The sequence below is a fragment of the Leucopleurus acutus genome (assembly GCF_964270905.1).
Source record: "Leucopleurus acutus genome assembly, chromosome: 10".
Taxonomy (NCBI): domain Eukaryota; kingdom Metazoa; phylum Chordata; class Mammalia; order Artiodactyla; family Delphinidae; genus Leucopleurus; species Leucopleurus acutus.
Window position 1 is genome coordinate 9,486,079 of NC_139153.1, and position 27,703 is coordinate 9,513,781.

A 27,703-nucleotide genomic window follows, 5' to 3' on the forward strand; every position below is an offset into this window, starting at 1 on the left:
AGAGACAGAAATACCTTCAGATAACAATAGGTAGTTGAATTACACCAAGGTTTCACATTCACTATTTAATTTAATTATAGGATGATTCTGTGAGCTTAGAGTAAAATTCTGGTGTGTAGTGGGCTCAGAATTTTCATAGGAGTTAGGTTTTACAGGCAGCATGTTCTGGGAAGATTTGGGCATGGTCAGAATTTTCCTCCACGATACCTTCAGTCCACGTAATCTGAAATGAGGTCCAAAGACCAACACCATGGGCATCACACAGGAGCTTGTTAGATACATGCTGAGTTGAAGCATCTCTAGCTGCCACTTAACAAGATCCTGGGGTGATGGCATGGACATTAACATTTGAGAAGCTCTTCAATTATTCATTAACCTCTAAGAACTGGGACTGCAGAGGCAGGAGAGTCCGGAGTGACTTACTTGGATTCACTTTGCATTTTTGCTGAGGCTTCACTTTCCCCCTGGAGTGGAGGCCTGGCTCTAGGCTGAACAGCAAAAGCAAGAAGAACAATTCTTCCTTCCTTCTCGTCTTCCTCTCCTCTCACCCTTTTCTTCTATAGAATCCATGGCGGTTGAATTAATGGTAGTTGAAAATACGTGCATCACAACTCCTGTAGTATTTCATACATTAGATCTAAAAGTGGATCGTCCAACTACCATGTGTTAGGTTGTGAAGGTACAGTGGCAAAGAGGAAAAATACAGCTCTCATCACCATAAAGCTTAGCCTCTGACACTGTCTAATTGGAGACGATAATGGGCAGACCTGATTTACATGAATAGTACTGTGTTCTGTTCAACTCAGGGTTTGATTTCCAAATCATTCTCGTGCGGAACATCTTGTGTTAGGCATTCCTGTTCACTGACCATCCACTCTTTAGACGAAGAGGGCATGTTCTGAGTGCGGCTCCTACCACTGGTTCAATTACACTTTTCCTCCAACTTTCATTGAGGCCAGAAGGGATGCCACGAAACAGACACAACTACGTGTGTCTTCTACATGAGCGCCTAGACCGAGGCCTCCAATGGCCAAGGAGAAGCAACGGCGTTGAGAAGGAAAAGGATCTTTTGGGCGAGGCTGGGCAGCATGCCAGCAAAGGTCCCCTCTGTTGCTCTGCCCAAGCCCCGCACAATTGCACGGTCCCAAGCGCATCTCGGGCTGCTGCTGGTACCCAGTGCACGCCTGAGAGCAAAGTCCCCAGATAGTCTAAACAATTTCATACTCCTGTTCCCTGGAGGAAAGGCGGGGGTTGGAGGGGGCGCTTCGTTTTCACTGCCCTCTTGGGATTTGATCAGTTGCACTTCTGGTTGCTTGATTTCCGTTCTGTTAACGTCTGTCTTGGAGAAGAAGAAAGTGTTCTCACTTTTGAAGGGAAGGAAGAAGCCAGCTATGAGATGAGGACTGATCCCCTAATACTATGATCCGAATTTCTTCCTGACGTCTTAAAACTACTTACATGGACGCCAGCTGTTTGCTGTCCTTAAAATGTCACAAGACATCGCTCAGTGTCCCGTCTTCCCAACAATGCTTGGCAGGTGTTTGGGTCTCGATGTCTTCACGTGCCTTTCATCAGTACAGGAACTGGAGTTCTTGGTAACTGTTCTTCCCATAGGGTGGCTGCTGTGTGATAATCTATACCGTTTACTCAGAAATTGCAACTTGCCTCTGAATAAAAGGAACAAAGCACATATTACAGGATATTTATGACTAAATCTATTGACTATTTATGAAGAATCAAAAAATTAGGATTCTTCATCACAGACAAACTGGAAAGCTTGAAAAAGCTCCACCTGTTTAAAATTTCAAATCGTTAGTCCAGTGCCTGAGCTAGACTTCGCCATTCTATTTGAGAATCTTTTTTTAAATAAAAGTTGTTGAAGAGACAGCGTTCTCTAATACATATTTTTCCCAGTACAGTGCAAGCCGAGGGTCTGAGGTTATTTTCAGGAGAACTGATATCGAGAGGCTTGGATCCTACAATTACAGCCTGTCGTCGAGACCAAAGTGAGATGGGTTGTGGGGGGCAGGTTTCTGCCTTGAGTTGTGAGAGGTTCACAAAGTGACCGGGATGTGCTCTCACAGAACGCAGATGATTCCTTATCTGAACACAAGAAGCATCTCCGAGAGATTGCAAGGCTAGTTTCATCTCTCACAGTCCTGAGTGCTTCCCTGATATGCTGGCTTGGAAGGGATACCCCTTACTGGATGTCAGCCACACATCTCACCACATCCTGGGACCTTAGCTCGGGCCACCTCACGCAATCTTGAAAGAACCTGTTTAATGAAGTTATTCAGATCCCCGTGCTGTCAGATGAGGCAGCTGGGATGGGAAGCTGTTTGTCTCAGAGTTACGCCCTGGCTGATTCCAAAGCTCTTGGCTCTGACCCTAGGCTGGCTTTGTGTCAGAGATGCATTGTTGGCTTTCTCTGAGATCAGATACTTTTTCTTCAATCAAGTTATTCTTCCCCAAAGAATTCCATCTTTGAAACTCTGAAGTTCGTTGGAGGCTTGCAGCTGCACTAGGTTCCCAATGGTCACGGCAGCTTGTAAAGAGTGCTAAGAAAATCCTTTCTAATCCTTCCCAATGACACAAGAACAGAACTCACTAGAAGCCAGAACAGGTAACAGCAGAGCGCTTGAGGAATGGATGGAATTATATAATTAGGTGGCTGGTTATTTACCACCTGAGGCAGAGTTCTGAATTAGATCAAAACCACCTTTTGTTTTACAAAACTCATATGTTTATTGTAGAATATTTAGAAGGTGCATAGGTCTTTTTGCCGCTCTGAACACATACCCCCTTGGCTTGAAATTGTGTCCATATAGAGACCTGGGGAGAGAATAGTTCCATTTTCTCCCATGGTGGCCAAGTGTCCAGTAAATATTTCTGCAGAAATGCCCCATCTGAAGTTGACAGAACCATAACTGTGTTCACACTTACACAGTGCCATGGGGTCTGACATTGGAGCTTCTTAAGAAAACTGGGTAGTTAGTTGTTTTCCCATATCCAGAAGCTCTCTTACCTAAAATGAAACTTTGAGTTCTCAGCTTTCAGGTCAGAGACTGGATGCATTCCAGGGACCAGTGGGTGAAATGGCTTCCTGAACTTTTCCTCTGTTCTTGTAGATTATCCTTTGCTATCTTTAGCTTTAGGAGTTTTGAACATATATTTTATAAAGTCTGCAAACACATCCTGTTCCAGAACTGAGAACTCAGAAGTCTGTGTTGTCTCTCCCAGGACCTCCTGCCCTGCTGCTTCTGCAAGTTATCTTTTCTGTTGCTCGTCAGTTATTAAACCCCAGCTGGCCCCTTTCTTTCTACAGGATGCGTTGTCACAGCTTTCAGGATAGAACGGGAGAATATTCACACTTGAGTTCTAATATATTTTTCTGCCGCTCGCCAGCCTCACACGTTATGTGCTTGTCCACTGATTCTTAACCGGGGCAGCTGTGCCCCCAGAGAACATCTGGCAATGTGAAGAGATGGCTCTGATCATCCCACATCTGCAGGATGGAGGTACCACAGGCATCTAGTGGGCAGAGGCCAGGGATGCTGCTAACTAAACCTTCTACATACAATGCCCCGGACAGCCCCCTGCCACAGAGAACTGTCCAGTTCCCAAATGTTACCGTTGCCATGGCGGAGAAGCCCTGTAGTCTAGCTAAACTGGAAAATGGACCTTCCTTAAACACACCACGTACCTATCACTGGAAAGCACTGAATTGGTCAGAAGCACGGCCTCCGGGCCCCGATGGCTGAGCTGCTATCCAAAATTCTCTACTTACTAGCTGTGTGACTTTGGGGAAATTACTTAAAATCTCTGTGCCTTCCTTTATCTGTACAATGGACCTAATGATGCATATCTGATGAGGTTAATACGGTTAAATGAGCTAATACACGTTAAGTATTTGGAATCGTGGTGGGTGCACGGAAAATACTCAAGATCTGCTACCCGGCGCCGCTCATAATGTTGCCACCATTTCACGCACTTCGTCATTTTCCTTTCCCATCCCTTTGTCTGCAGCCCCCTCTCCCACGTTGCCTCATTCTTTAAGCCACAGTGAGAATGTCCACTTGTCACTCAGTGAGAGCAAAGGGCTACTTTGAGCCTTCTTCACATACTCGTATTATGCATCCGTGTATCAGGTCTGGGAAGGTTAGTTATTCTCCCTTGTCCCGTGGATGATAAACTCCTGGAGGAGCGGCAGCTTGCTCTATCTCAGCTTTATATGCCCAGACCCTGGCAGCGGTAAGCAGTCCATAAAGCACGTGGGGTGGTTTTGATCAGGCTGCATTAGAAACAAGACTCGTTGATGAAAAAACAGTAAACTTCTCCCTTTCTTTTCAGACTTGATTTAATCTCTTTAATCAGCTTCACAAGGTCGTTTGATTAAAAATAAGATGGCTGGATTTAAACTGGACTTATGCGGTGTCTTTACAACCCATGCGGTAACCGTGCCAGAAGGCATGAGCTAAAAACGTGTAAGGCAGAATCCTGTCCCATCACACACCGTGCACGCATCTCCCGTAGCTAGCGTCAGCCCCCTGGCCTTGGGGAGATAGATAGCGTAAGTTGTTATCTGGTGTTAATTATTCACTCCTTCTTCTGCAGCCATCCATCTTTATTCTCCATTCTGGCTGAGCTGTTCACCTTTCCGTAGATAAGGCGACCCAGTGGCTACTCAGTGCTGGTGATTATCTATAGGACACACAAAAATTTTTTTCCAGATTGCACTATAATCTGAATCTTCTATAATGAAGGAGTTTTTTTCCCTCTCTCTCTCTCTCTCTCTCCTTGGCTTAAAGATGAACTTGTCAGTCCTAAGATATTGCACCTCTTTAATGAAGGGGTGCTGGGGTATAACGGGGTCAGAATGACTTCTAAAGCTATTTCCATCATTAACACCTTGGCCGATTTTCGTCATCCCCTGAGCCATAGTTTGTACATCCGTAGATGAGGATGATGCTACCTGCCTCATCGTGATGCCCTGAAGACGAAATGAGATGCTGTATGTGTGAGCACATGATAAAACCAAACTACGAAATGTTGAAATGTTACATAAGGGCGAGCTGCTTGTAACTGTTAGTTGTTGGTGTAATTTTTAAAAATCGTGTGGATTTTTAAAAATCTTCTGCATTTCTGGAACATAGACTCATTGATACTCCTCTGTTGACAATATTTAGTAATCAATATGATCAGTGTTTTTGTTTTAGTTAGAAAATTCAAAAATAGGAAGAGAGAGTTTTTACTTTCCCTCTGCCTATGCAGCCCTTCTGCAGTTTCAGTTCTGGAATGAGAATTGGAGATGCTGGGGGAGGTTTCTCTGGAGATATAACGTGTTCAACCAGTTTGATAGAGCTGGTCTGGGGTTAAGTATGTTACACTGGTTCTCGTTCCCAACTTCACCTACTAGGTTTTTTTTGTTTTTCTTTGTTTTTTTTGTTTGTTTGTTTTTTGCGGCATGCGGGCCTCTCACTGCTGCGGCCTCTCCCGTTGCGGAGCACAGGCTCCGGACGCGCAGGCTCGGTGGCCATGGCTCACGGGCCCAGCCGCTCCGCGGCATGTGGGATCCTCCCGGACCGGGGCACGAACCCGTGTCCCCTGCATCGGCAGGCGGATTCTCAACCACTGCGCCACCAGGGAAGCCCCTCCCCTGCTAGTTTTACAGTAAAAGTTCTCCCAAAATATAAATCGATGGCAGAGACTCCTTTAGATGACGTATAACATCACTAACTGTTCGTGATCCAGATAGAACTTTTGCCTGCTGGAAGTGATAGACACCTTTTGCTTTGAGCCTGTATTTTTCCCTCACTCTCAAACATTCACCAGGCACCTGCCCGGCAGTCATATCAGGGACTAACCAGGCCTATAGGACAAATAAGATATGTCAATTTAACTCTAAGGAAAAGGACTGAATTTTCCAGCCGACGTTAGAATTCCGCAGTTGACCATTCACAGATGAGAAGTACCAGAAACATGCTCCTTGAGATGGAGCAAAGGCCCGCGTTCACGTCTTTGAATATTTAACTTGGTTTTTCTGTTGCTGAGCAACATTGGTATGACAAGCAAACATGCACATCCCTTCCCCTTGGGTGGCGATTAAGAAAATCATCCTCTCTCCTAGCTACACAGTAGACATGTGATGACTACAAAGTTGCCACCGGGCGTGCTTTTCAAGAATTGTGTGCAACTGTGTGATTTCGAATCAATACAGAACAATCTAAATAGTATATGAAAGGAATGGAGAACCGCCCCAACTGAGAGAGGACCATTTCTGGAAAACAGCTTTTTTTGTTTGTTGCTAACAATATTGATTGCACACTCCACAGTGTAGACTACTCTTGACTAGATGCTACCAAAGAAATGGACCCCACCGCTCCCAGAGAGAGCCTGGAGACTGTTTTCACAATCAGTGGAGATTGCTGAGAACAAAACATGTCTCTCCTCTAAAGGAAGTTCTTCCTCTCCTTTTTGTTTTCCCTAGGCTCAGCTGTCCAGTAGAACTTTCTGTGATAACTTCCGTGTTCTGTATCTTTGCTGTCCAGTAGGGTGGGCACTGGGTTATGTGCACCCACTGAGCATTTGGAATGTGGCCAGTGCAACTGAAGAACAAAATTTTAATTTTATTTAATTCGAATTAATTTAAATGTAAATAGCCACATGTGGCTACTGGCTACTGTAGGAACTGAGCAGCCATTGATCAGTTGGTGATACTCATACTATCAGCTAATTACCGACCGTTATATTATGAACCAAGCATTGTGTTAAACACATGAACTAATTTAATCCTAATAACAACCCTACAGGGTAGTTACTAATATTATACCCATTTTGAAGATGAGAAGACTGATGCACAGAGAGTAAGCAGTGTGCTCACATCACAACGTAGAACAAGGCAAAGTAGGATTTAGCATTTAGGCTGGCGCTTCATAAGATCACGGTGAATTTTTAAGAGCAACGGTAACTGAAACAATGGTCATTCTGACACTTTTCCCTTCCCGATTGGGCAAGAAGGCTTGGGAAGCATCAACAAAAGTCTGAAAATAATCTCTCGGAGGACTTCCCGGCTAAACAAAATAGGAGTTGCCCTGCTGCGCAGCTTGAAATGATTGCCTAAGGATGTATCAACTCACTTTGCCCACAGAGGCTGTGACCTGTGACCCACTAAGTGCAGGAAAGAAAACTATTAACCCAGCTTCTTATCTGGTGTTGTCATGGAGATTCAGCCTTAAGGGAAGATGGTGCTGTGTTTTCCACTCCAATAACAGAGCTTCAATCAATTAGCTTCATCTTTATTTAGTTCGCAGTACCAGCCTGGAAGAGTCTCTTGAGAGAAGACCTTGAAATAGCTTCTTACTGTTCTAGCAGACAGCTAGAGATGACTTCCTGGGTGCATGGTAGATGCTGCTGGTCTGATAAACCTGAATAATTTTTTTTTTAATGAGTCTTTTTAACATTCTGGAAGACCCTCTGCTGTGTAGGTAATCACCATCGCATATCACCATTACACCAACGCCATATATTGCATGTGTTGATTATCAGAAAGGATTAAAAAAGAAAAGTTCCCAAACCTGGATGTGCATCAGAATCCCTGAGGAAGAGTTTTAAATACAGGTGACATTTCGATGAGCACCAGGTTAGGGAAGAAAAGATTTAAATTAGATAGAAGTATAAACTAAAATGCATTTCAGATTTCATATTGGCAAACTTTCTGCCATAACTAGGTTATTTAAATTGGTCCTTGGTATTTTCTTAAATATCTGGGACTAACCGGTAGTAATAACAATGTAAACATCGCCACAATGGCGACTGTGTTGTTTATTTATGCCCAAAGTCAGGAAATAGGTGCTGTGCTATGAAATGAAGCTCTACGTGTATTTGAATGTCATTTCCCAGGTAGCTCCTCTGATAGCGCAGTGAAATTTTGGCTTTAAGGCACCTTTGCTCCAAAAGTGATCAATACTAAATAGCTTGACAAGAGAGGAGATGGACTGATATTTCAATCTGAAAATCTGGCAGGTTTTTCCAGACAAAAATCAGGGGCACATGGATTACTTGACATTCTCGAACTTTATTGCATGGGGTACAGAAAGAGAATGGATACAAGAGATCACATGGAAGATCAGATTGGATTCTCCAGGTTCTTTCCTAGAGGAAAGACAGACAGAAAAATCCAGTTAATTTTAGGCGACAGAATAACGCTAATGGCTTACATTTGAACAGCTACTGTGCCAACTCTGTTCCTGGTGCTTTACTTTTATTTAGTCCTTATCACTGTCATTTGAAGTTATATGTTACAGATGAGGAAACTGAGGCACAGAGATGATCTTTTCCAAAGAGTCAGTATTTTGCCTGCTTGTCATGAATAGTAGCCCCCTCTATGCTGCTTCCCTTTTGTCATTTCTTTTGCTTTATACGGGAGTTAGGTAGGCACCCCATTAATACTGCGGTCTCTGCTACTTGATCCAAAAGACACTGAGAATCCAGCCCCGAGGGAGAAGCTGGCTTCCTCAGTAATAGATCATGGTACTTCGCAGTAGGGATCTCTCCCCCACTTGATGGCATTGATGTTTCCCCAAATAAAACCCCTCGATAGGTCCTAATAGGCCAAGATCTCAGGCCTCCTTTACTGTCCTTTCTCCTTATTTTGGAATATTGAGAGGACATTGTATTAGTATGTGATAAGGACCACCTGGGCTAACATCATCCTAGACATTGGACAAAGTCTCTTCCGTTCATTAAATTAATCGGCGGGCTGGATAGCAGAGCTTCCTCGAGATGCTCAAAAGGATGCAGGAGATACTTGCCTTTGGCCAGTCGCCTGACTGTATGCCAGTACAGATGCTCAGCTGTGGTTGGACTTTTCACCTGAGTGGAAACAACAGCTCAAGTCTCAGTCTGGACTGTGGCAAATCATGGGAAATTAAAATGCAAATGAAATTTGCAAACATGACAAAAAACGAGGGAAAGAGGAATTAAGTTCCTAGAATGAAAATCTAGCGTTTTTCATGCTAACCCCAGGAGGCCAGCTTAATCAGATTTTCAGCTAACATAGACGATAATGACCCTGGCATCCAGCTTCTGTGTAGAGCTTTGCAGTGGCAAAAGCCGAGAGAGAAGGAGCGGGTGATAAAGCTGGGGTGGGAACTGGCTTTGCACCTTTGTGTGCCAGGAAAGTGGCATTTTTTTCATGCTAGCAGATCCTTTTCAGAGTTTAATTTCCTTTGCTTAGGTTCCCATGCCAAACTCGATCACCTTATACAGAGGTAGAATCTGCTTAGAGTCATCAAAATATGATGACTTGTGGTTGTTCGTTCTGAACGGGCTGCACTCTGCCCAAGTATGTTATTCAGTGGATTTCAATGCATTCTCAAGAGTTAAACATTTCTAGCTCTAGAAAGCCATATTCTCTGAGGTGGGAACAATAGTCTTTAATTTTTTCAGACCACCAAAAGAATCCAGTAGTAGGTAAAATGACATCAAATAGCCTTATCATTCACAGTACCATTAAGAAAAAAAAAGAGAGAGAGAGAGAGAGCGCACATCTTATTCCAAAATAGTCCTGAAAACAGATTATGATATCTGCCCCGAAGGGCCTCACTCATCTTCAGGAAGTTGAAGACCTCTGCAATCAACTGATGAGAACAGTAAATGCTCATTAGATAGATTACGTAGACAGAAATATTTTGTCCTACTGCATGTAATTTTAGCAAAGTGTGTTAGAAAGGACTCTGGCCAGGAAACCCAAGTTCAGGCATCCACCCATTGGTGTGTGGGTCACTGGGAAGTTGCTTCACTGTTCTGAGCCTCAGTTTCCTTATCTGTTAAGTGGGGACAGTAAGACCTGTCTCAGTGGGTGGCTGGGCACTTTGTAAGTCTTTAGCAATAGGCATAATACGGTGCAATTATAACCATCATCATAATTGATATTATTGTTGTTATTAATGTTAAATTGCTGTGAAGCACCATGCTAGGTCCTTTGAAGACTGAGATGAATGAGCTTGGCCCTTTGGGTCAGTGCTGTGTTTGATATAAGCTTGAGAAATGCCAAACTTCAAAATATCAGTTCAGATCTGAGAGATCTTGTTAGTTGATTTTGTTGTGATATCCCAGCCTTGAAAGGAAAAACCAAGTGTGTTTCCCAAGCAAAGATTGAGGGACTCTATTCCCATCAGCTGTTGTTCTGTCGCTCAAGACACACCCAGCATTATTATGTGTACTTAAAATGCACTTCAGCTTGCCAGTCGGCCTGGAGTACACCTGTCACAGTTAATCACAGGGAGTGGTTCATATATCAGGAGGTATGAGCCTAGCTGTCCTAGAGCAGCCTTGCAGAGTGAATGATAGCCTTCTCTGTCAATTTCACCAAGCCCAAGACTATTAGTGACGCGTCAGAGACCACAGTGACCCATCTCAAAAACAGAGCTTGTTGTACTTAGAGAAGAGGTTCCTGACTTCACAGGCAAACTAGATGTCCTTCCTTCTAACTCTGATGGTTCATAGTAGGTAAAAAAAAAGTAACCATGAAAGAAGAGGAAAGAGGAAAGCCAATTACGATAAAACACAGAGATGATCAGGGACTAACAGTGCTGCCGTATCTATGCACAGCCCTTTATAAAAGAAGGCTTTCACGTACATGACGCCATGCAATGTCCACGCCATCTCATCAAGGAAAGGTTCCTCCTGTTTTACACAAGAGGAAGCTGAAGGTTAGACAGGACTTGACTTATTCAAGATCACAGAAGTCCATGAGGTGATAAAGCTTATGCTCTCCAGGGTATCAGAGCCAGGGTTAGGACCCTGGTCCAGTTTTTCTTATTCTTGGCCGGAGGGAAAAAACAGCATGCACACGGTCAGAAACGATACTTGGACCACAACTTACAGAATGTGAGATGGCTGACTGCCGCCATGTCGTCTAAGTGTTTGGGTCAGCTCAGCAAGAACAGGCTTTGGAGTCATTTTCTCAATCCTCTTTGAGCAAGCTGGGGTCTCCAGAGGTTACTCTGAAAGAGGGCAGAGATATAAGAGGAATTCAAAACTAAGCTTAAACTTGAAAAGAAAAAAATAATGAGAATATCCATGTGGATTATAAAGAGAAATAATGGTTACCTTTGATTCCTAGAGAAAGCTAATTTAAAATGCAGCCGAGTTCCACTGTACAGCCAAAAAGAAAAGAAAAGAAAAGTCTGCGGAGCCGAGACATGTCTTTAGTAGCAGAAACCAGAGTCACCATCTCTTGAGTCCTGAGAAGATGCTCATTCACAGTAGTTGGGAGGAAGAGAGATTGTAGAGATTAACTGACCTGGTTTAGGACACATGCTGTTTTCTTTTCAAATGCAAATGAAACCGGGGGCCTAAAACACAACATCTGTCCTTAATGCCAGTGTCTGAGAAAATGCACTTAATCAATGTAATGGTTTTTTCTGATTATTATGTTTCTGTTTTTACCAAATTAGAAGTGCTTAGGATTCATTTCCAAAGGTAACTGAAAACTGGTCTCTGCAGTCCATGAAAGGAAATAAATAGGCAAAAAACTTTGCTGGTTTCATCCATGGGGTTAGCTCCTCAAAAGAGATGTTATTTACGCAAGTGCAGATGTAGCGCTGACCATCCGTTTTAAGAGTTATCCATAAAAGATGGTTTAGAAACCTGTGACATCAGGATCAAACATTGCCTCTTTTGTGACTTTAGAGATTTTATCTGGAAGACTGCACTTCCGCTTGCTGAGGCTGTAGACTGGATACTTTCTTATTATTAATAAGTAATTACTCAGTAGATATTTACTGTTACCTGTGACGTCCTAGGTGAGGCTAGGAGCCTCTGGTACGTGAAGTATTACACTCCATTCTTGCCACGGACATACTCTGAGACCCATTTGCAGGCCCTGCGCTCACGGCACAGAGATAAAGTCAACTTGGTCCCTCCGTACACAGGCTCGTGTCATCCCCCGAAACCATCTGCCTCCAAATCCAATTCTCCAGCCTCACAGAACTGCTTTCCAGTCCCGGGACAGACCACATTCGTCTGAATACAAAAGCTTCCTTGCGCTTACTTGTTTCCTGCCTCCGGTCTTGTCTTTACCACTGCCTGGAGTCCTTCATCTTTCAAGAGCAGCTCAAACAGAACCCCCTGGGCGATGCTCTCCACATGGAACTCACTGCTACTACCTCTCCTAAGAGCCCCTGTCCCTCTGAATTAAAATTGCTTACCTGGGAGTCCTCCATTAGATCTGGGGTCCCCTGAGGGTACTGTCCACTTCTGTCCCCCTACTCCTAGGCAGTTCAGGGCTGACCCAGGGGAGCGGTGCTTGACAAACGTTTCTTTGATGGACCCCACTTAAAATACGCTTGTGTTTCATAGATCCTGGCCAGATGGTGCAGTGCCAGGCTTAAATGTAAAAGCTGACATAGTTTTCAGGACTCCGGAGAATGATGTGTTTGTTCCTTTGACGCTAAGAACCAGTAGACATCCCAGCCATGTGAACTTTCATCCCATTCTTTAAGTCGAACCAAAGTTGCAGAACAGAGAGGGCAAATATTAATTGGGTTTTGAGGATGCTGAGGTCCAACCGTGATGAGAGACATGTTGGTGCTTCACAGAGCTCTCAGGCAGAAAGACATATGCCTGCAAGATTTATAGCTGCATTTATTTCTGAGGTGATTCTCTGTCAAGGTCAGGGAACATATATTCTTTGCTAAGCTGTACTTACAGAGTGTTTTAAAATGGAATTTAAACTGAGGGAGTCTCCAGTTAACTCAGGGTTATTGCCTTGAACGTCGAGGAAGAGGGGGAGTCGCAACACATTACCAAAACTTAGATTGCACAGTTCTGAAAAGATTAAACATGTGCGATAACCCTGTTATAGAAATGATAAGAAACAAGAGATTATTCTTTTTTTTTTTGACAACACCATGTAATATGTTAGTGAAATGTCCATAATATCGTAACGAATCTACTTGCTTAGAACAATATACGTGGACAAAATAAGACTCCGGACTGCCCATGTTTGCAAGGCTGAATTCAACTCAGAGTTCTCCAATCTGAAAAACCATCCTGCGGTCTGAAAATTTACCTCCTAACGTAACCTGTTTCCTGATCTGGTGATGATGCCAGACTAGTTGAGGTTTCTGTGTGTGGTGAGTTTTTGTTCGTTTGTTTTTTGCTTAATTGCAGTTTAAAATAAATATCATTAGATTGATAACACTGCAGGATTTCAAAATTTAGAACTATTCAGACAAAAGATGCAGGCAGTGCTGAGTCAGTTAATGTCTGACGTCCTGTGTCTGTCAAAGGAGAGGGCATTATATGGAATGCATTTTCGAACCAGGTCAAATTCTGTTCTGTCTGAATTGGAACCTGCTTCCTCTAAACACCCCAAATCAGATGTTTGATTTGCTCACTCTTGTCTGCCATTGTTGGGGCATGGTGGCCTTGTTTTTACTAGCACAGCAGTACAAAAATTCACTCTGGAATTTATAGATTTTTCTTTACTGTTTCATGGCCCTGAAAACAACCACACAGAAATGGATTTGAATGAACAACATGAAATGTCTTCTGTCACTGTTCGCCCAAGCTTTCCAGTCTCACTGTAACCTAAACATGGTGATACACTCCCCTCTTTGAATACCTGTAACTTCGACAAACTTCCGGTCCCAGTTATTTTTAAGTAGCTATATAAGACGGTTATCATTAATTTATGAAGCCACTTTTAAATTGACAGAAAAGGAGAGCACCGAATCAAACTCTCTGAAACAAGACAATCCTAGCAAAAAGTTTATTTCTAAGCAGCACATCCTAAAAGTACTTTTTAACCGGAAGGTTGACTTAAAACATTTTCATCTTGCACTCTTTAAACCAAAAGGCACCAACTGAGAATGGAGCGAGGGAGAATTTTTTAATGGATTGAGATTAAATCTATCATTTTTACCCAGGGAAACTTCCTTCTCATTTATTCTCAGGCAGTTTCATGTAAAAGGACTATTAAAGTGATGAGCTGCAGTGTTTTGACAAGCACTTGTCCTGCAAAAACTTGAAATCTCACTGGAATACAGTTATATATTCACTGGGACAAAAGAATGCCCTATTTAAAAACTAGGACAGATCATGTTGATATGGAAAAAGGAAACAGCTATGTGAACAATACATCTGAAATTAAAGACTGAGTTGCTGGCATCCATGTAAAATCAACGGGAAATGTAATTACTCTTTGGAAGTACTCCTGTCCTGTCTTACAGTTCTTAAATGGATTAAAAAGAAAAAAAAAAAAGAGATATTATTAATACCATTAGAGAATACCATTATAAAAACAAAGATGGAAAGAAACATAGAAATGATCTGGTAAAAAGTTCCATGTTAGGAAAGAGGAAGACTAGCCCACATTATGAAGCGATATTTCTCCCCTCCCATGATAGGACCTCTCTGCTATCTTTCACGGAATCTCTCTAGCTCTCTAGCTCTCTAGTCTCGCTATTGATTTTATAAGTATAGTAGGAGGTTTAGAGGAAAACAAAAGGGGGCCTTTTCTTCAAAGCCACCCCATGATTTTAATAACTCTACTCCATGTTTTCTACTGTTTGTTTTCCCACAGTTTGAAATGCACTGACTCCAGCTGGACAAGGACGTTTGCCAAAGCAAGTGTTATTTTTCACTATACTGTCATATCACTTAGGCTGAAACAGGGAGGTGCTGCTATTACTACTGCTGCTGCTATTATTATTTCATAGCATATATCCTTTAGTTGAGAGCTCAAAGTGATATATAAGCATCAATGGTGAGTCAGTAACAACTCTTATGGCAGCCCACTCCCATGTCCCCGTTCACACGTCACACGAGTCACCATTTCTTCTAAGGTGTTAGTTTGAATACCCTTGGTATTTATTGGTAATTCTTGGGTTTGACTAATGTTGAAATTTATCTTTAGACTCTTCAGGTCTTTCACTGAACCTTTCCCCGCTTTCTCAAATCAGTGAAGTTGGTCCACTGTTTCTCTAAGGCAGAATTATGAGTCCCAAATCATCTTCAACACAATATCAAGCCCAGCCAGCAAACCTTTAGTATTTCTTTGCCACAAAGAAGGAACCATGACCATTTTGGGTTTAAGATGGTAGGGTCATTCATTGCTTTTCGAATGAATATATTTCTGGGGATGTATTTAATTTAAAAATAAACCAGAACAAACATATTTACTAAGCTTATGAAACACCCTCCTTCTCTCCCTTCAAGTTTTCCACATTGCCTTCTCAAATCATACATAGTCTGAACACATGCATTTAAAAATAATCTCTCACCATTGAGAGTTTTAAAGTAGGCTGACCAGCACCACTTTTGCCATTACTGGCTACTTGTTCAGGAAAGACAAATGTGCACGCGCCCAGTCCAGTCACATGTTCTCCAAAGAATAAACCAGGCCCGTGACCCACAACAGCCCTTTACACTATGCTCAGCAAATATCTTCAAAAACGCGTTTCTTCATATGTAATCAGGCACAGTTTTCATGGAAACATTTCTAATTCTCAGTGGAGACAAGAACACACAAATAAATAAAAAGTAGATTGTTTCTTACCTTTTGGAAAGCAGGCAAAAGCTATACTGTTGGTGGGATAGTGTACCAAGTAACAGACTTTTGTACACTCTTTCTTACTGGTGGTATACAGTCTACAGGAAAAGTAAATATATAGGTATGTATAAAATAAAAGTGCACACAACATTCCTTTTTATTCTTTTTTCTTTCCTTTTGGAGAAGAGGCTGCGATAGAGACCATAGACATTATGCCCACTCTTTCACTGGGTTCAGTAGCCTTTGGAAGACCAGCTGACCACAATTCAGGTACCTCTGAACATGGGAGTACGGGTGCCTCTCGGTTTAAGGCAGTTGGGTTTTACTTGTTTGAACTGGAGCAGGTGAGGGGACCAGCCCCCAGATAATGTATCTATCTGCTCAGAGCATTTTTTCCTTCCTGTTGCCATCCTATTTTTTCTCAGCCTAGTCCATTCATGCTGACCTGCATGATTAGTCCAGAAAGATGAAACAAGTAACATAATAATGTAGAGAATGTCAGGGATCCAAACAAATGAAGAAGCAAAACAAAACAAAACGAAAACCAAAAAACCATAGCAAAGTGACACAGCATAGGAGCGTGTTCCAGCATTTTCTAGGCATTGTTACTTGTGTAGGGTTTGGTGCCCTCGTCCATTTTCTAGCAGTTGGGGGGTTTAATTGAACAGCGCAAGTTTTTATTTATATATCTTCTTTACAATATATGCAAACTGGTAATTAAAAAACAGCACCAGAATACAAACATATAGTTAAAAAATCTTATTTTTGATTGTTTACTTTAGGTATAAATGGTCATTCTTTTAAAACGTGCTTCATAGCAATATGCACATTGTCTTAAGCTAGTCTTTTGCACAGTGTGTGTCCAGCCTCTCTCTCAGGGTCAGTTTATCAGTCATATGGCCCCATATCCAAAAAGGCGGTGAATCCCACGCTGTCCACCTGCCTGCCATCTCTAATTGCTAGGCAGTTCCAGAGTAAATGATCTGTAACCGGTCAGGGTACTTGAGCAGTTCCTCTGCACTGCGTGGGGGCATTGGCTCCGAAAATGGATAGCAGTTTAGAACCTGGTAGCTTAGGGCTGCTCATCCTCCGTGCACTGCAATCCTTTACAGGTCAGGAAAGCATCTGACCAGAGGATAGTTCACAGAGCATCTTCTGGTTGTGACTAGTCCAGGTGAGGAAGGGAACGGTCCTTACCCACCATCCCAATAAAGCTGTGCTGCCTCGGTTAATACTATTCATCCAACGGGAAAGAGGTCTCGGTGGCCACGGATAAGCCAAGAACCACGTCCTCCTGTTGATCTGGCATCTTCAAGTTTGCCTCGAACGTACATCTGCCAAGTCAACAATAGAAAGTTGGGGGAAACATGCCACATTCAGGACACAGCTGCGAGAACCAGAGCTCGAGGTGCCTTTCTTCTTGGAGAAGGAATGTGGAGAAGGCATCATGGTGGCCAGATCTAAAGCCATCCACATTAGGTCAGGCACTTGTGATCCTCTAGCAGCAGAAATATTGTTTTTATACATAAAAATACAGTAAGTAGCTGAGCTACACGCTTAGGGCCCCTGCTGTTTTTCAGTCTGAGTGTAGAAACCAACAAGCATTGGCCCAACTCTGACTGTCCAGTAGGGTGGCAGTTCACAGATACATTAAAATTTTTGAGCAGATTTACTTTTTTGTTGAATCCACGCAGAAAGAAGTTTTTCTTTCAGACAATGGAATTTGAAGTGCAGAGGCAACCTAAGAGGAACACTGAACTTCTTGGGGGAAAATCAAGCAGTGCAGGGGCAGTTTTAATTTCTGCCCGTATTAAGCCAACAAGCAAATTCGTCTTTACGTGGCCATGTAGTTGCTGTGTGCCATTGGATGAGCAGAAGCGAGCATGCGCCAGATAGCAAACTGCAGTGATGGAGCAGAGCTGTGAGAAATGAAAACACTGAAGACTGAAACACACTGAGACTAAACGTGTAGAGAAACAATAAGGCACATTTCTGTTCCATTATTAACTTCGTAGCTCATTCTATAAATTCAACATTCTCCCAGGTACACTCCCTCAGAGAATAGTAGACAGAATTTCCCCTTTGGAAAGACATATTCCTTTCTTAAGTACGTGGTCTGTGCTTTTATTTGTTTCTTTTTAACCAGACAGTTTAATTTCAGCCAGTAATTTGTCTCTGTTACCAAAGTGCAGAAATTTGACATACTTTGAGCTATATTTGGTATTAAATAGAATAGAAAAATAATGTTCTCTCTCATCAAAACAGTCATGTCTACTTTCATTAATTGAATTTTCACTACTGTCCTTTTTAGACATTCACTTTTGCATTACCAAGGACTGGTTTTCCAGATATAACTGCTATCTATGATATCACTATTTCCGTATTAGTGGCTCCTTAGGGATCGTTTAAAATAGCTATAGGTTTGCATTTTTGTTTCACCTCAGATATTTCATTCCATTCAGTTGACTTTGTCCCAGATCAGCATCATTGCTAAAACCTTGGGAGGTATTTCAAATATGGGCTGAGACTGAGCGTCCCAGAGGGAAATCCTTGCTCTTAAGATCTCTGGCTGTGCTCTCCGATGGAATAGTCACAGCCATGGATGGCTATTCATATTTATTTAAAATGAACTAAAAGTTTCAAGTGTATTTCATCAGTTAAGTAGCCATGGTTCAAGTTCTGAATTGCCACAGGTGACTAGCGGTTTCTATACTGGACAGCACAAACAGAGAACATTTCCATTCATTGCAGAAAATTCTACTGGACAGATTTTGTGCAGAGAAGGTCTTTTGATTCCTCTCAGGGACCTTTGGGAGCTGGGTCGTCAGAAACCCCAATGTTTGGAGGTACATGAATCTCCTCCTATAATTCAGCAAATATCTGGGCAAATTATTGACCATTAGTTTTAGGGAGTGTCTACACAAAACCAAAATAACTAAAATAATTTTTAAAAATCTTTTGGACTGGCTATAAGACAAAGGCTCTTTTTGGTTTCATTTTTTCCCCCCTGAACTGTTTATTCTTTGTTCTGTGTAGACACCAACACATCAACAGTGACAGAACCCAACAAAACTTTTCCAAGAGAAAGGCAGCAAATGAATTCCAAATGGAATAATTGTCGTGACTGACACAGGTCATAAGACACTTGGATTTTTGAGCTAGTAAGATGAGGCCTCTACCTGGGCAGCCTTCTTTGAGCTCAGGTTACTCCTGTCTTTGCAGACAACACAGCAAGCAGGAATGCATTTCACAGCACATTTAACCAAAGAGTCCACCGCCACACATCATTAGATTCTGTATATGCAAGCTGTATTACCAAATGAAGAAGCCAAAAGAGTAATTTCTGCATTAGAATTACGACATGTCACCGATGTTCTGAGAAACAGAGCAGCAAAGAGCAACAAGCATGGGTTTGGGAGTCAGACCTGGGTTTCGGACCAAGCTCTGCTGCTAACTAGTGTGGGACTTCGGTACTATCCCTTGATCGCTCTGCGCCTAGGATTCTTCAGTAAAAGGAGGATAATGATCACCAGTCTACAGAGTTACCATGAGGAGTAAGAGATCTTCCACCCAGAGCATTCTGTTCACTGCCTATTTCAAAGGGTAGCTGATGGGTTTTTATTATTATTAGTGTCAGTGTTAGTATTAGCATTTTAACAGCCACGATCATACCCCACATAGCCTCCACAAGGATAGAACCTCATCATTAAAGGTTAACAACAGTTAAAATGTTGTTTAAAAAGCTAGTTATTTCTAAGTAGCATAGTGTTAGATTAATTATCCAACTTCAAAACTCCTAATTTGGTCATTAATTTTCAATACATGTAGACTTTTGACCATATTTTCTGCTTATTGATTTTGGACGTGTGTGTGTGTGTGTGTGTGTGTGTGTGTGTGTATACACAAATATAAACGTTAAACTGCTGTTGGAACATCTTCAGGGTGAGGGTTTTCTGAAAAATCTGGCAAGGGGTCCTAGAATAAAATGCTACAAAAGTATAACTGTGCTGGTATATTTATCAATACAGGATACATATAAATAGATGCATAAAAATGTCCATGGAAATATTTTTATTGGCCAGTTCCATCTACCTTGTGGTGTTTGGTATGCCTTTAATGTCACCATCACGTCTGTGTAACCAGGCACACTGAAATGTGGGCTTTTGCAACTTTACAGAAATGGAAGAACATTAACATGTAATTGACATACTGTTTTTTTTAGATGTATGAGATTTGATGCCGCACTTGTGACATAGATATCATCATCTCCATTTTATCCACGAGAATGCTGAACTTCAGAAAACCTCAGTAATTCTCAAAGCCACACCGCTGGTAAGTGGAGTGGCTTGGATTTGAACCCAGGTCTGTCTCAACCCGAAGCCTCTTCCTACACCACATTGAATATCACAGCAATTCTCTATCTATTCCCTTTCCTTGGAATTGACCATTTTGTTCTGAAGACAAAAGAACAGAGCCTGACCATCCATTGTTTCTCCCTCCTCTCACCTGTCCCAGGATCTCTCCTATTAAAACGTCAACGTGAAGCCCATGATGTTGTTAATGGGCCTTTGTTTCCTTGTCCACAGACTCTCAAGCTTTCACCGTAGTCATTCAGCCAACTATTTAGAAATGGATGGGGCCAAGATCATGGATCGTTGTACAATAGTTGTCAGGGTTAAACTCAGTTGTCTCCTGGTTTTTAAAGATCTCAGTTGTAGAGCATAAAGAATTATGTCAGAGTGTTTAGAATAAGAACTACTTTCTGCTTGGCAGTAAACCTTTGGCTACAACAAAATCAGCTCATAACGGAACAGTAAGTCTTGAATGACTTAATGGCCACCCTGAAACCTCCTCTAGTTTAAAACAGGAAGTATCGTGAACACGCTAAACTGCCTCATTCTATACGGAACTAGTCAAAATGTCCTGGAAAACAAATCCTAGGAGTGATATGTTTAATCTGAAATGCACTCTTACCACCATAGTATTAGTAAAATTAGCAAGTGGGGATTTTAAGAATTTAACTCTGGTTAAATGGTCTTTCTTTCCTTTTCTCTTTTTTCTTTTTTAACAAACTAGTGTCTGTATGTCCGTCGTCTTTGTGGTCATTTGCAGGGATGAATAAAGGCTACCCAGGCATTGCAGACAGGCTATGTAGGTATCAAATCTGGCGTTTCATCCTTAATCCCACCTCTAATATTTGTCTTTCATGGGGTGAAACTCCTATGGAATTGTCTGGTAGGTGTTTTCCCCACGTGGGGGTGCCATTAGCGTGGTAGTGTCTGGGCCTGTATACTTGCATGAATGTTTACCGGCTTTATTCAATATGCGATGTGTTTTTTGTTTCTACAAGGCTTGGTTAGTAAAGAATCATAACTTTCTCCACATTCACGTTCCAGTGCAAGGAAGTTATGCTTCCAAAATTCTTAAATATTCCAATTTCTTTCCTACTGCTGCAGTTCAATGGGATGTCGAAGGCTCCCTAGCAGGAAGCTGATCCCCTAAGAGGAGGGAACGAGGAAGGTGGCTCATCAGCTGTGCTTATGTCAGTTGGAGGGTTTGGGACCAAAGGGTAAGAAGCCAGGGAAGGGGGAGATTTCACACTTCTGAAGCAGAGCCTCTGAAAGCTGCTTTCCAACAGGGAGCGAAAAGAAAACGGTGGCAAGAATGAGCACACTCTTAAGAGCAGACGCGAGCACTTGCCAAGGCAACCCAGCCCGTAAGACAGGAACGGCCAGTCCTTCTCCAAAGAAAGGCAAGCACACGCCACGTTTGCCAGAGCTTCCTGACGCAGGCTGGGGAGACGGAAGGAAAGGAGAGGTACTTACTGTTTGGGTCTACGTTCTCACAGAGTTCTGTCTTGGCCTCACCGTTGGGTCTGTCACTGGGCTTGTGTGACAGCCGCGATGACATGGTGGCTGCTGTGACTACGGCCTTGAAGCTTCGCTTGCGTTTCTGGACATTGAGTTCAGGGTGGAAAATGATGATGTACACTTTCGGCATGTATAGCATCCCCAGCGCCACTGATGCACTTAGGTTCATGGAGATGGTAAGCGTGGTAGTTTGTATGTAGAGCTAGGAGACACAACACACAAGACACTATTACAAATAAAATGACCGCAGAGGGAGGCTAAGCACTTAACAACGATGTCGAGCATGGCTGTGTCTGGGAGAGAAAGCATAACAATCCCCGGGGAGACAGAATGGCTCTGCACATTTCTTGGAGAGTTTATACATATATACATACATACATACATACATACATACATATATATATATATATATATATATATTTTTTTTTTTTTTTTTTTTTCCATTGATTGAAAATCATTGGGGGAATCCATGTGCAGGCCTGTCCTGGAGAAGTATCCTTCATTCAAGTTCAGGGTCAACCTTGAATCAGACTTGAAGTCCCTTTACTCACAATGGCAGCTGGATAGGAAACCATGAAGATCACATTTGCAACCTTGAGTAAGGGGTAGTTGTTTCTTTACCCCTCATACATTCACAGAACAATTAACATTACATGATCTCTTGCTACATAGATAACTCTGGGACCTTATTTGAAAAGTCATTATGTCAATATTTGTATCTTTCTGCATGTTTTTAAGAAAGGGTTCACCTTCACCATCCCTACATAGTAGTGAGTTGAGTTTCCCTGGAAAGTAAGCCCTTCTCGCTTCATGCTGATTTACAAAACACCAATGGCAAGGGCCAAGATGTAGTGATGTTGGCTTGTCCGGTCTCCATACATTGACAGTTGCTAAAAGGCTACAAAGCCTCATTCTGACATGCGTTACGTGTAGTTCGGACGGTACCCCCATAGCTGTCCTTGTGTCCTTTCGCTTCCTTGAGAAATCAGTAGAGCAACCCATCCACTTACTGTTCAGTGCGTTAAATCATTGTCTTGCCTAAATTGGAAAAAATGAAGGTTGAAGGGGGTGGGGAATGGTAAGATCAGTAGCTACAGACAACTTGCCTTGGTCCAGTTGCATTTATGACGTGCCCTGTCATGTTCCAGAGCCCGTCATTCATTTAGACATGTTTGTGTTTTGCATGACTCCTAAAGCCTAGATTCAATGTGAGGTGATGGATGTGTTCATTAACTTGATTGTGGGGTCATCATTTCACAATTGTACACGTTGTCTACATTGTATACCTTAGAAAATAATGTTGTATAACCTAAATATATGCAATTTGTAGTCATCAATCATACCTGAATAAAGCTGAAAGTAAATGAATAAACAAACAGGTAGATGGGTGAATGAATAAATAAATTTCAAGTACCACGTGACTAGCTCCCATGGCCTCTTACATCAGTGGAAAACCTAGCCTCTTTACAATGTATTTGATCATGGTTTTCCACAACTATGTCTTCCCTTGTATCTGAGGATAAACTCCCATCCTTAATAGATTCTGCAAGGTCGCACGTGGTCTTCCCCCTGCCTCATTTTTCAGACTAATTGCCCACCACTCTCCCCCACCTCTCTCCCTAGGACACCATCCATGTGGCACTCCTTCAGGTCTTGAAGATGCTGGGTTCATCCAACCACAGACCTTTCTACATGCATGCATGTGATTTTCCTTTATTCTTGTCTCCTTCTGTATGGAATGTTCCTCCTCTGCTTCTTAGAACATCCATCCCAGTCTGCCCTACCCCCACAGCCTCAAGTCTCGGCCAGCTTCTTTACCTACAGGCACTCAAAACACTTGTTTTTTTTCTTTTGTTTTTTGGGGTTTTTTTGATTATGGCTCTCCATTTGTAATCGTCTGCCCACTACCCTGATTGTTTGACTGCCCAACTCCCCAACTAAGCCACAGGTTCCACAAAGGCAGGAATCTCTTGTGTGTAGTGTGTCATTGTGTCTGCAGTGCTGGCAAAGAGTAGGCGCTTAACGGTCGTGCAGTGGAGGAGCTCATGTGTTTATATAAGGGGCACGTTCTTCCTACTGATGAGTCTGTGGTCAAGCAGCCTTTCTCTAAATATACAAGAATTGGCATCAGACCTATTAGCTGCCTGGCCGTTTCCGACCTTATTTCTTCAATCTGAGGCTCTGGAGAAGAAATTAAAAGAGACTTTGCCATCTCTTCTGGAAGGAATACTGTTATCCAGCAAACGTTAATTTGAATGGGCATGTCTCTGAACGCTTTCAGGGAGCTGCCAGCCGCTAACTGTATAATACATAGTCAATGTAAAATATAAAGACAAGACAATATTGAATTAATGATCCTTTTTTTTTTAACATCTTTATTGGAGTATAATGGCTTTACAATGGTGTGTTAGTTTCTGCTTTGTAACAAAGTGAATCAGCTATACATATACGTATATCCCCATATCCCCTCCCTCTTGCGTCTCCCTCCCACCCTCCCTATCCCACCTCTCTAGGTGGTCACAAAGCACCGCGCTGATCTCCCTGTGCTATGCGGCTGCTTTGGTTGTGAACTAGACCATGTTTTAAAGTTCATCTTTTCCTGTGAGAGTACCTTTAGACCTTCAGCTCCATTCTGCTCTGCTGCCTACCCTATCCAAGAAAGTCTTACCATAGAACACAGTGTTATGAACCTAGGCAATGTCACTTCCTTCCCTCATGGTCATTGCCGTCGTCCTATTAACGAGGGCTTTGCAAACCATGAATTAGCCAGTCCAAGAAAGAAAGGGCTATAAACTAACCCATGGGATCTTAAGCTTTGTTTCTCTTTCTCCACTCAAAAGCAAATTTTGCAGTTGAAGAAATCATCCATAGCTTGTTTGTGTTGAGTTTATGATTTCTATATAACTGTAACTTACATACGCTTATGTACATGTGTAAATGTTTGTGCCTGTATGTGTATACATACATGCTTTTCCTCAACAAAGACTACTTAGCAATTTAAGACTTCAAAAGCGATGCTGTTTATTTTATGGAGGGTTTAATTTCGTTATTTTCAGGCTAGAGTCCGTCAAGACTTTGATACTTGTTTTGAAATTTTTATAATTTCTGGTGACACTGCCGAAATCTATGAAAACCAAAAGGAACGTCATTGACCAAATTCCTATGCCCCCAAACCCTCTATACATTGCAGAGTGGTTAAGAATGAGGAATCAAGCTAGTCTGAGTTCAATTCCCATTTACTTGTTTTGTGACCTTGGACTAATTACTTCACCTCTCTCTGCCTTAGCTTCCACATCTGTAAATGGGGATAACATTAGTCCCTACCTCATGATGTTATCTTGGTGACTGAATGAGTTACTATTTGTAAAGTGCTTAGGACAGGACCTAGCATGTAGTAAGTACTATGAAAGTATTTTTAAATAAGTTATATGGGTAGATAGGAAGGCTGCGGTCTGCAGAGAACACAGAGGTATTGATTCACAGGGATACAACCCCACTCAGCCCCAGGAAGGGAGCTAAGTCACTCTTTTTTTAGCCTTTGGTGGGACGCTCACCTTTTGACTCTGAGTTTTCATCCCAGCAGCCCCTTTAGTACAATTTTTTTAGCAAATTGCAACATATTTATTTGTAGTCTGAAGGCTATTCCTGTTTTACCCAGTGCTTATTGTAAAATGAACATTGTGTATTGTAAAATTACCCTGTTTGATTCGGGGTATTGTACACCACTTTACTTTCTCCTCCTTATAATTTCTTCAGAGATGGGAAGGTGTTGGTGAGCGTTACTGATCCCTTTTATCAGAGCACAGGGGTTCTGGCACTCCTAGCTGGGATCAAGCCTCTCCCTGGGACTGACCTCTTCCTGTCTGGCTGTCTGAGGCTCATCCCCAGTGGAGAAAAGTCTCCCCGACCACAGTCAATCCTCGATGGCCTAGGCTGTGGGAAGGATGCTGACTGCCTTGCGAGGTCCACGTGTTTGGACACTTAAGCCTTAATTTTATCATCAAGTTAAATAAGTTTCCAGAATCCAGTTTCTATTCCTTGGTTGAATGTGGCTTTTCTACCAAGCCCCATGTGTAATCCAGCATATATAAGCAAGGAACATCTAGGCAAGGGATTCAGAGTCAAGCCGGCAAAGTGTTTTTTAAATTTTTTAAATTATTATTATTTATCTTTTTAATTTTTGGCTGTGTTGGATCTTCGTTGCTGCACGTGGGCTTTTCTCTGGTTGCGGCGAGCGGGGGCTACTCTGTTGTGGTGTGCAGGCTTCTCACTGTGGTGGCTTCTCTTGTTGAGCATGGGCTGTAGGCGCGGGCTTCAGTAGTTGTGGCACACGGGCTCAGTAGTTGTGGCTCGTGGGCTCTAGAGCTCAGACTCAGTAGTTGTGGTGCACAGGCTTAGTTGCTCCGCGGCACGTGGGATCTTCCTGGACCAGGGGTCGAACCCGTGTCCCCTTCACTGACAGGCAGATTCTTAACCACCGTGCCACCAGGGAAGTCCCTGGCGAAGTGTTCTACACGATACTCTAGAGCAGCAGTTTTCTTAAAATCTGATGCACGGAATCCTTGGCTGTAACCATTCTGTCTCTCAGTTTCCTTACTTGTAAAAGGAAGATAATAATAGTTCAGTTTTCAAATGGTGGCTTTGAAGATCTAATTCATTAATATATGAAAAGTGCTGAGACTTCCCTGGTGGCGCAGTGGTTAAGAATCCTCTTGCCAATGCAGGGGACACGGGTTCGAGCTCTGGTCCGGGGAAGATCCCACATGCCGCAGAGCAACTAAGCCCGTGCGCCACAACTACTGAGCCTGTGCTCTAGAGCCCGCGAGCCACAGCTACTGAGCCCTCATGCCACAACTACTGAAGCCCAGGCTCCTAGAGCCCGTGCTCCGCAACAAGAGAAGCCACCGCAATGAGAAACCTGCGCACCGCAGTGAAGAGTAGCCCCCGCTCACCACAACTAGAGACAACCCGCGTGCAGCAATGAAGACCCAACGCAGCCAAAAATAACTAAATAAAATAAATAAATGAATTTATTTTTTTTTAAAAGTGCTTAGCATAACGCCTGTGAAACCCATGAAATGTGAGCTGCTAATATTTATATTTATATTCTGCCTAATATTTATATTAGGAGGCTGGGGTATAGATCTCCAGATAAGTCTTCCTTAGTAACTGCTGTCATATATTTTAAACTTTTAATATAGGTCTCATTTATTAACTAGAAAGTAGTTTCTGAAAATCCAGGCCTATTCACGTCTTGTCTGATTGACACGTACCAGCACGTATACTGTTAAAGACACAGCTTTGTGCTGACGGCAGCGTCAGGCAAAGCCCAGCTGAATCTGCCCTGCGCACTTTCTCACCTTGGCCTCAAAGTTCACTGTCAGGTAAACGTGAGTGCGTATCATGAGATGCCGCTGTTGCTTTAGAAATCGGTATAGCATTTAGCGTTAGTTGAGTTCTTCTGTAAGTCTTGATTGCTAAGATACTGAGAAAGTTGAAAACTCTATAGTGCTCTTGAGCGAACTTTGAAACCTGCCATCTCTTCTGTGTAAGTTTCAGAATCAGTTTAACTGACGACTGTTTTGATAGATCCCAGGGCAAGCTGCTAATGACCACATGCTGTAAATTCACTGTGACCTCTATTTGCCAGATAGGCTACGTGAGAGAGACCTTACTTTTCCACTATTGGTTCATTCGTCCACTTATCAGGTTGCCATTTTCAGTGAGATACAGTCATCCATCAGTATCCACGAGGGATTGGTTCCAGGACCCCCTGAGGATACCAAAACCTAAGGATGCTCAGGTCCCTTATATAAAATGATGTAGTATATGTAACCTATGCACATCTTCATATACTTTAAATCATCTCTAGATTAATTATGATACCTAATGCAATGTAAATTCTATGTAAATAGTTGTAAATACCATGTAAATGTTGTGTAAATAGTTGGCAGCATGCTGAAAATTCAAGTTTGCCTTTTTGGAACTTTATGGAACAATTTTCTTCCAAATATTTTTCATCCTCAGTTGGTTGAACCCATGGCTGTGGAACCCGTGGGTACAGAGGGCTCACTGTACTACCACGTGGCCTCACAGACCATTGTGATGGTGATAGGGCCTTCTCCCTGCCATCAGGGGGCCACATTGTAGTGGCAGATGGAACACAATCTAGAATCAAGTAATGTGTGATGTAGTAACTGCACATCGCATCCTTTTTCTCACAGTGTCTACTGGCCCCTGCTTTCTTCTCCCCTTGGCATGTCCTCTGCTCACC

The 27,703-nt window shown here is 42.5% G+C and overlaps 1 protein-coding gene across 1 annotated transcript in view; it reads right to left on the reverse strand.

The window, feature by feature from the left end:
- The window catches only part of GRM7 (glutamate metabotropic receptor 7), a gene marked incomplete at its 3' end in the record, with an annotated part of 570,397 nt that overhangs the window by 18,016 nt on the left and 524,678 nt on the right, over positions 1-27,703 (reverse strand). Inside the window, exons 8-9 of the mRNA XM_082847450.1 lie at positions 21,385-21,631; positions 15,644-15,657 (exon numbers count right to left, since the gene is read on the reverse strand). Of these exons, the coding sequence (XP_082703576.1) occupies positions 15,644-15,657; positions 21,385-21,631 (261 nt within the window). The remainder of the gene's footprint in view (positions 1-15,643; positions 15,658-21,384; positions 21,632-27,703) is intronic.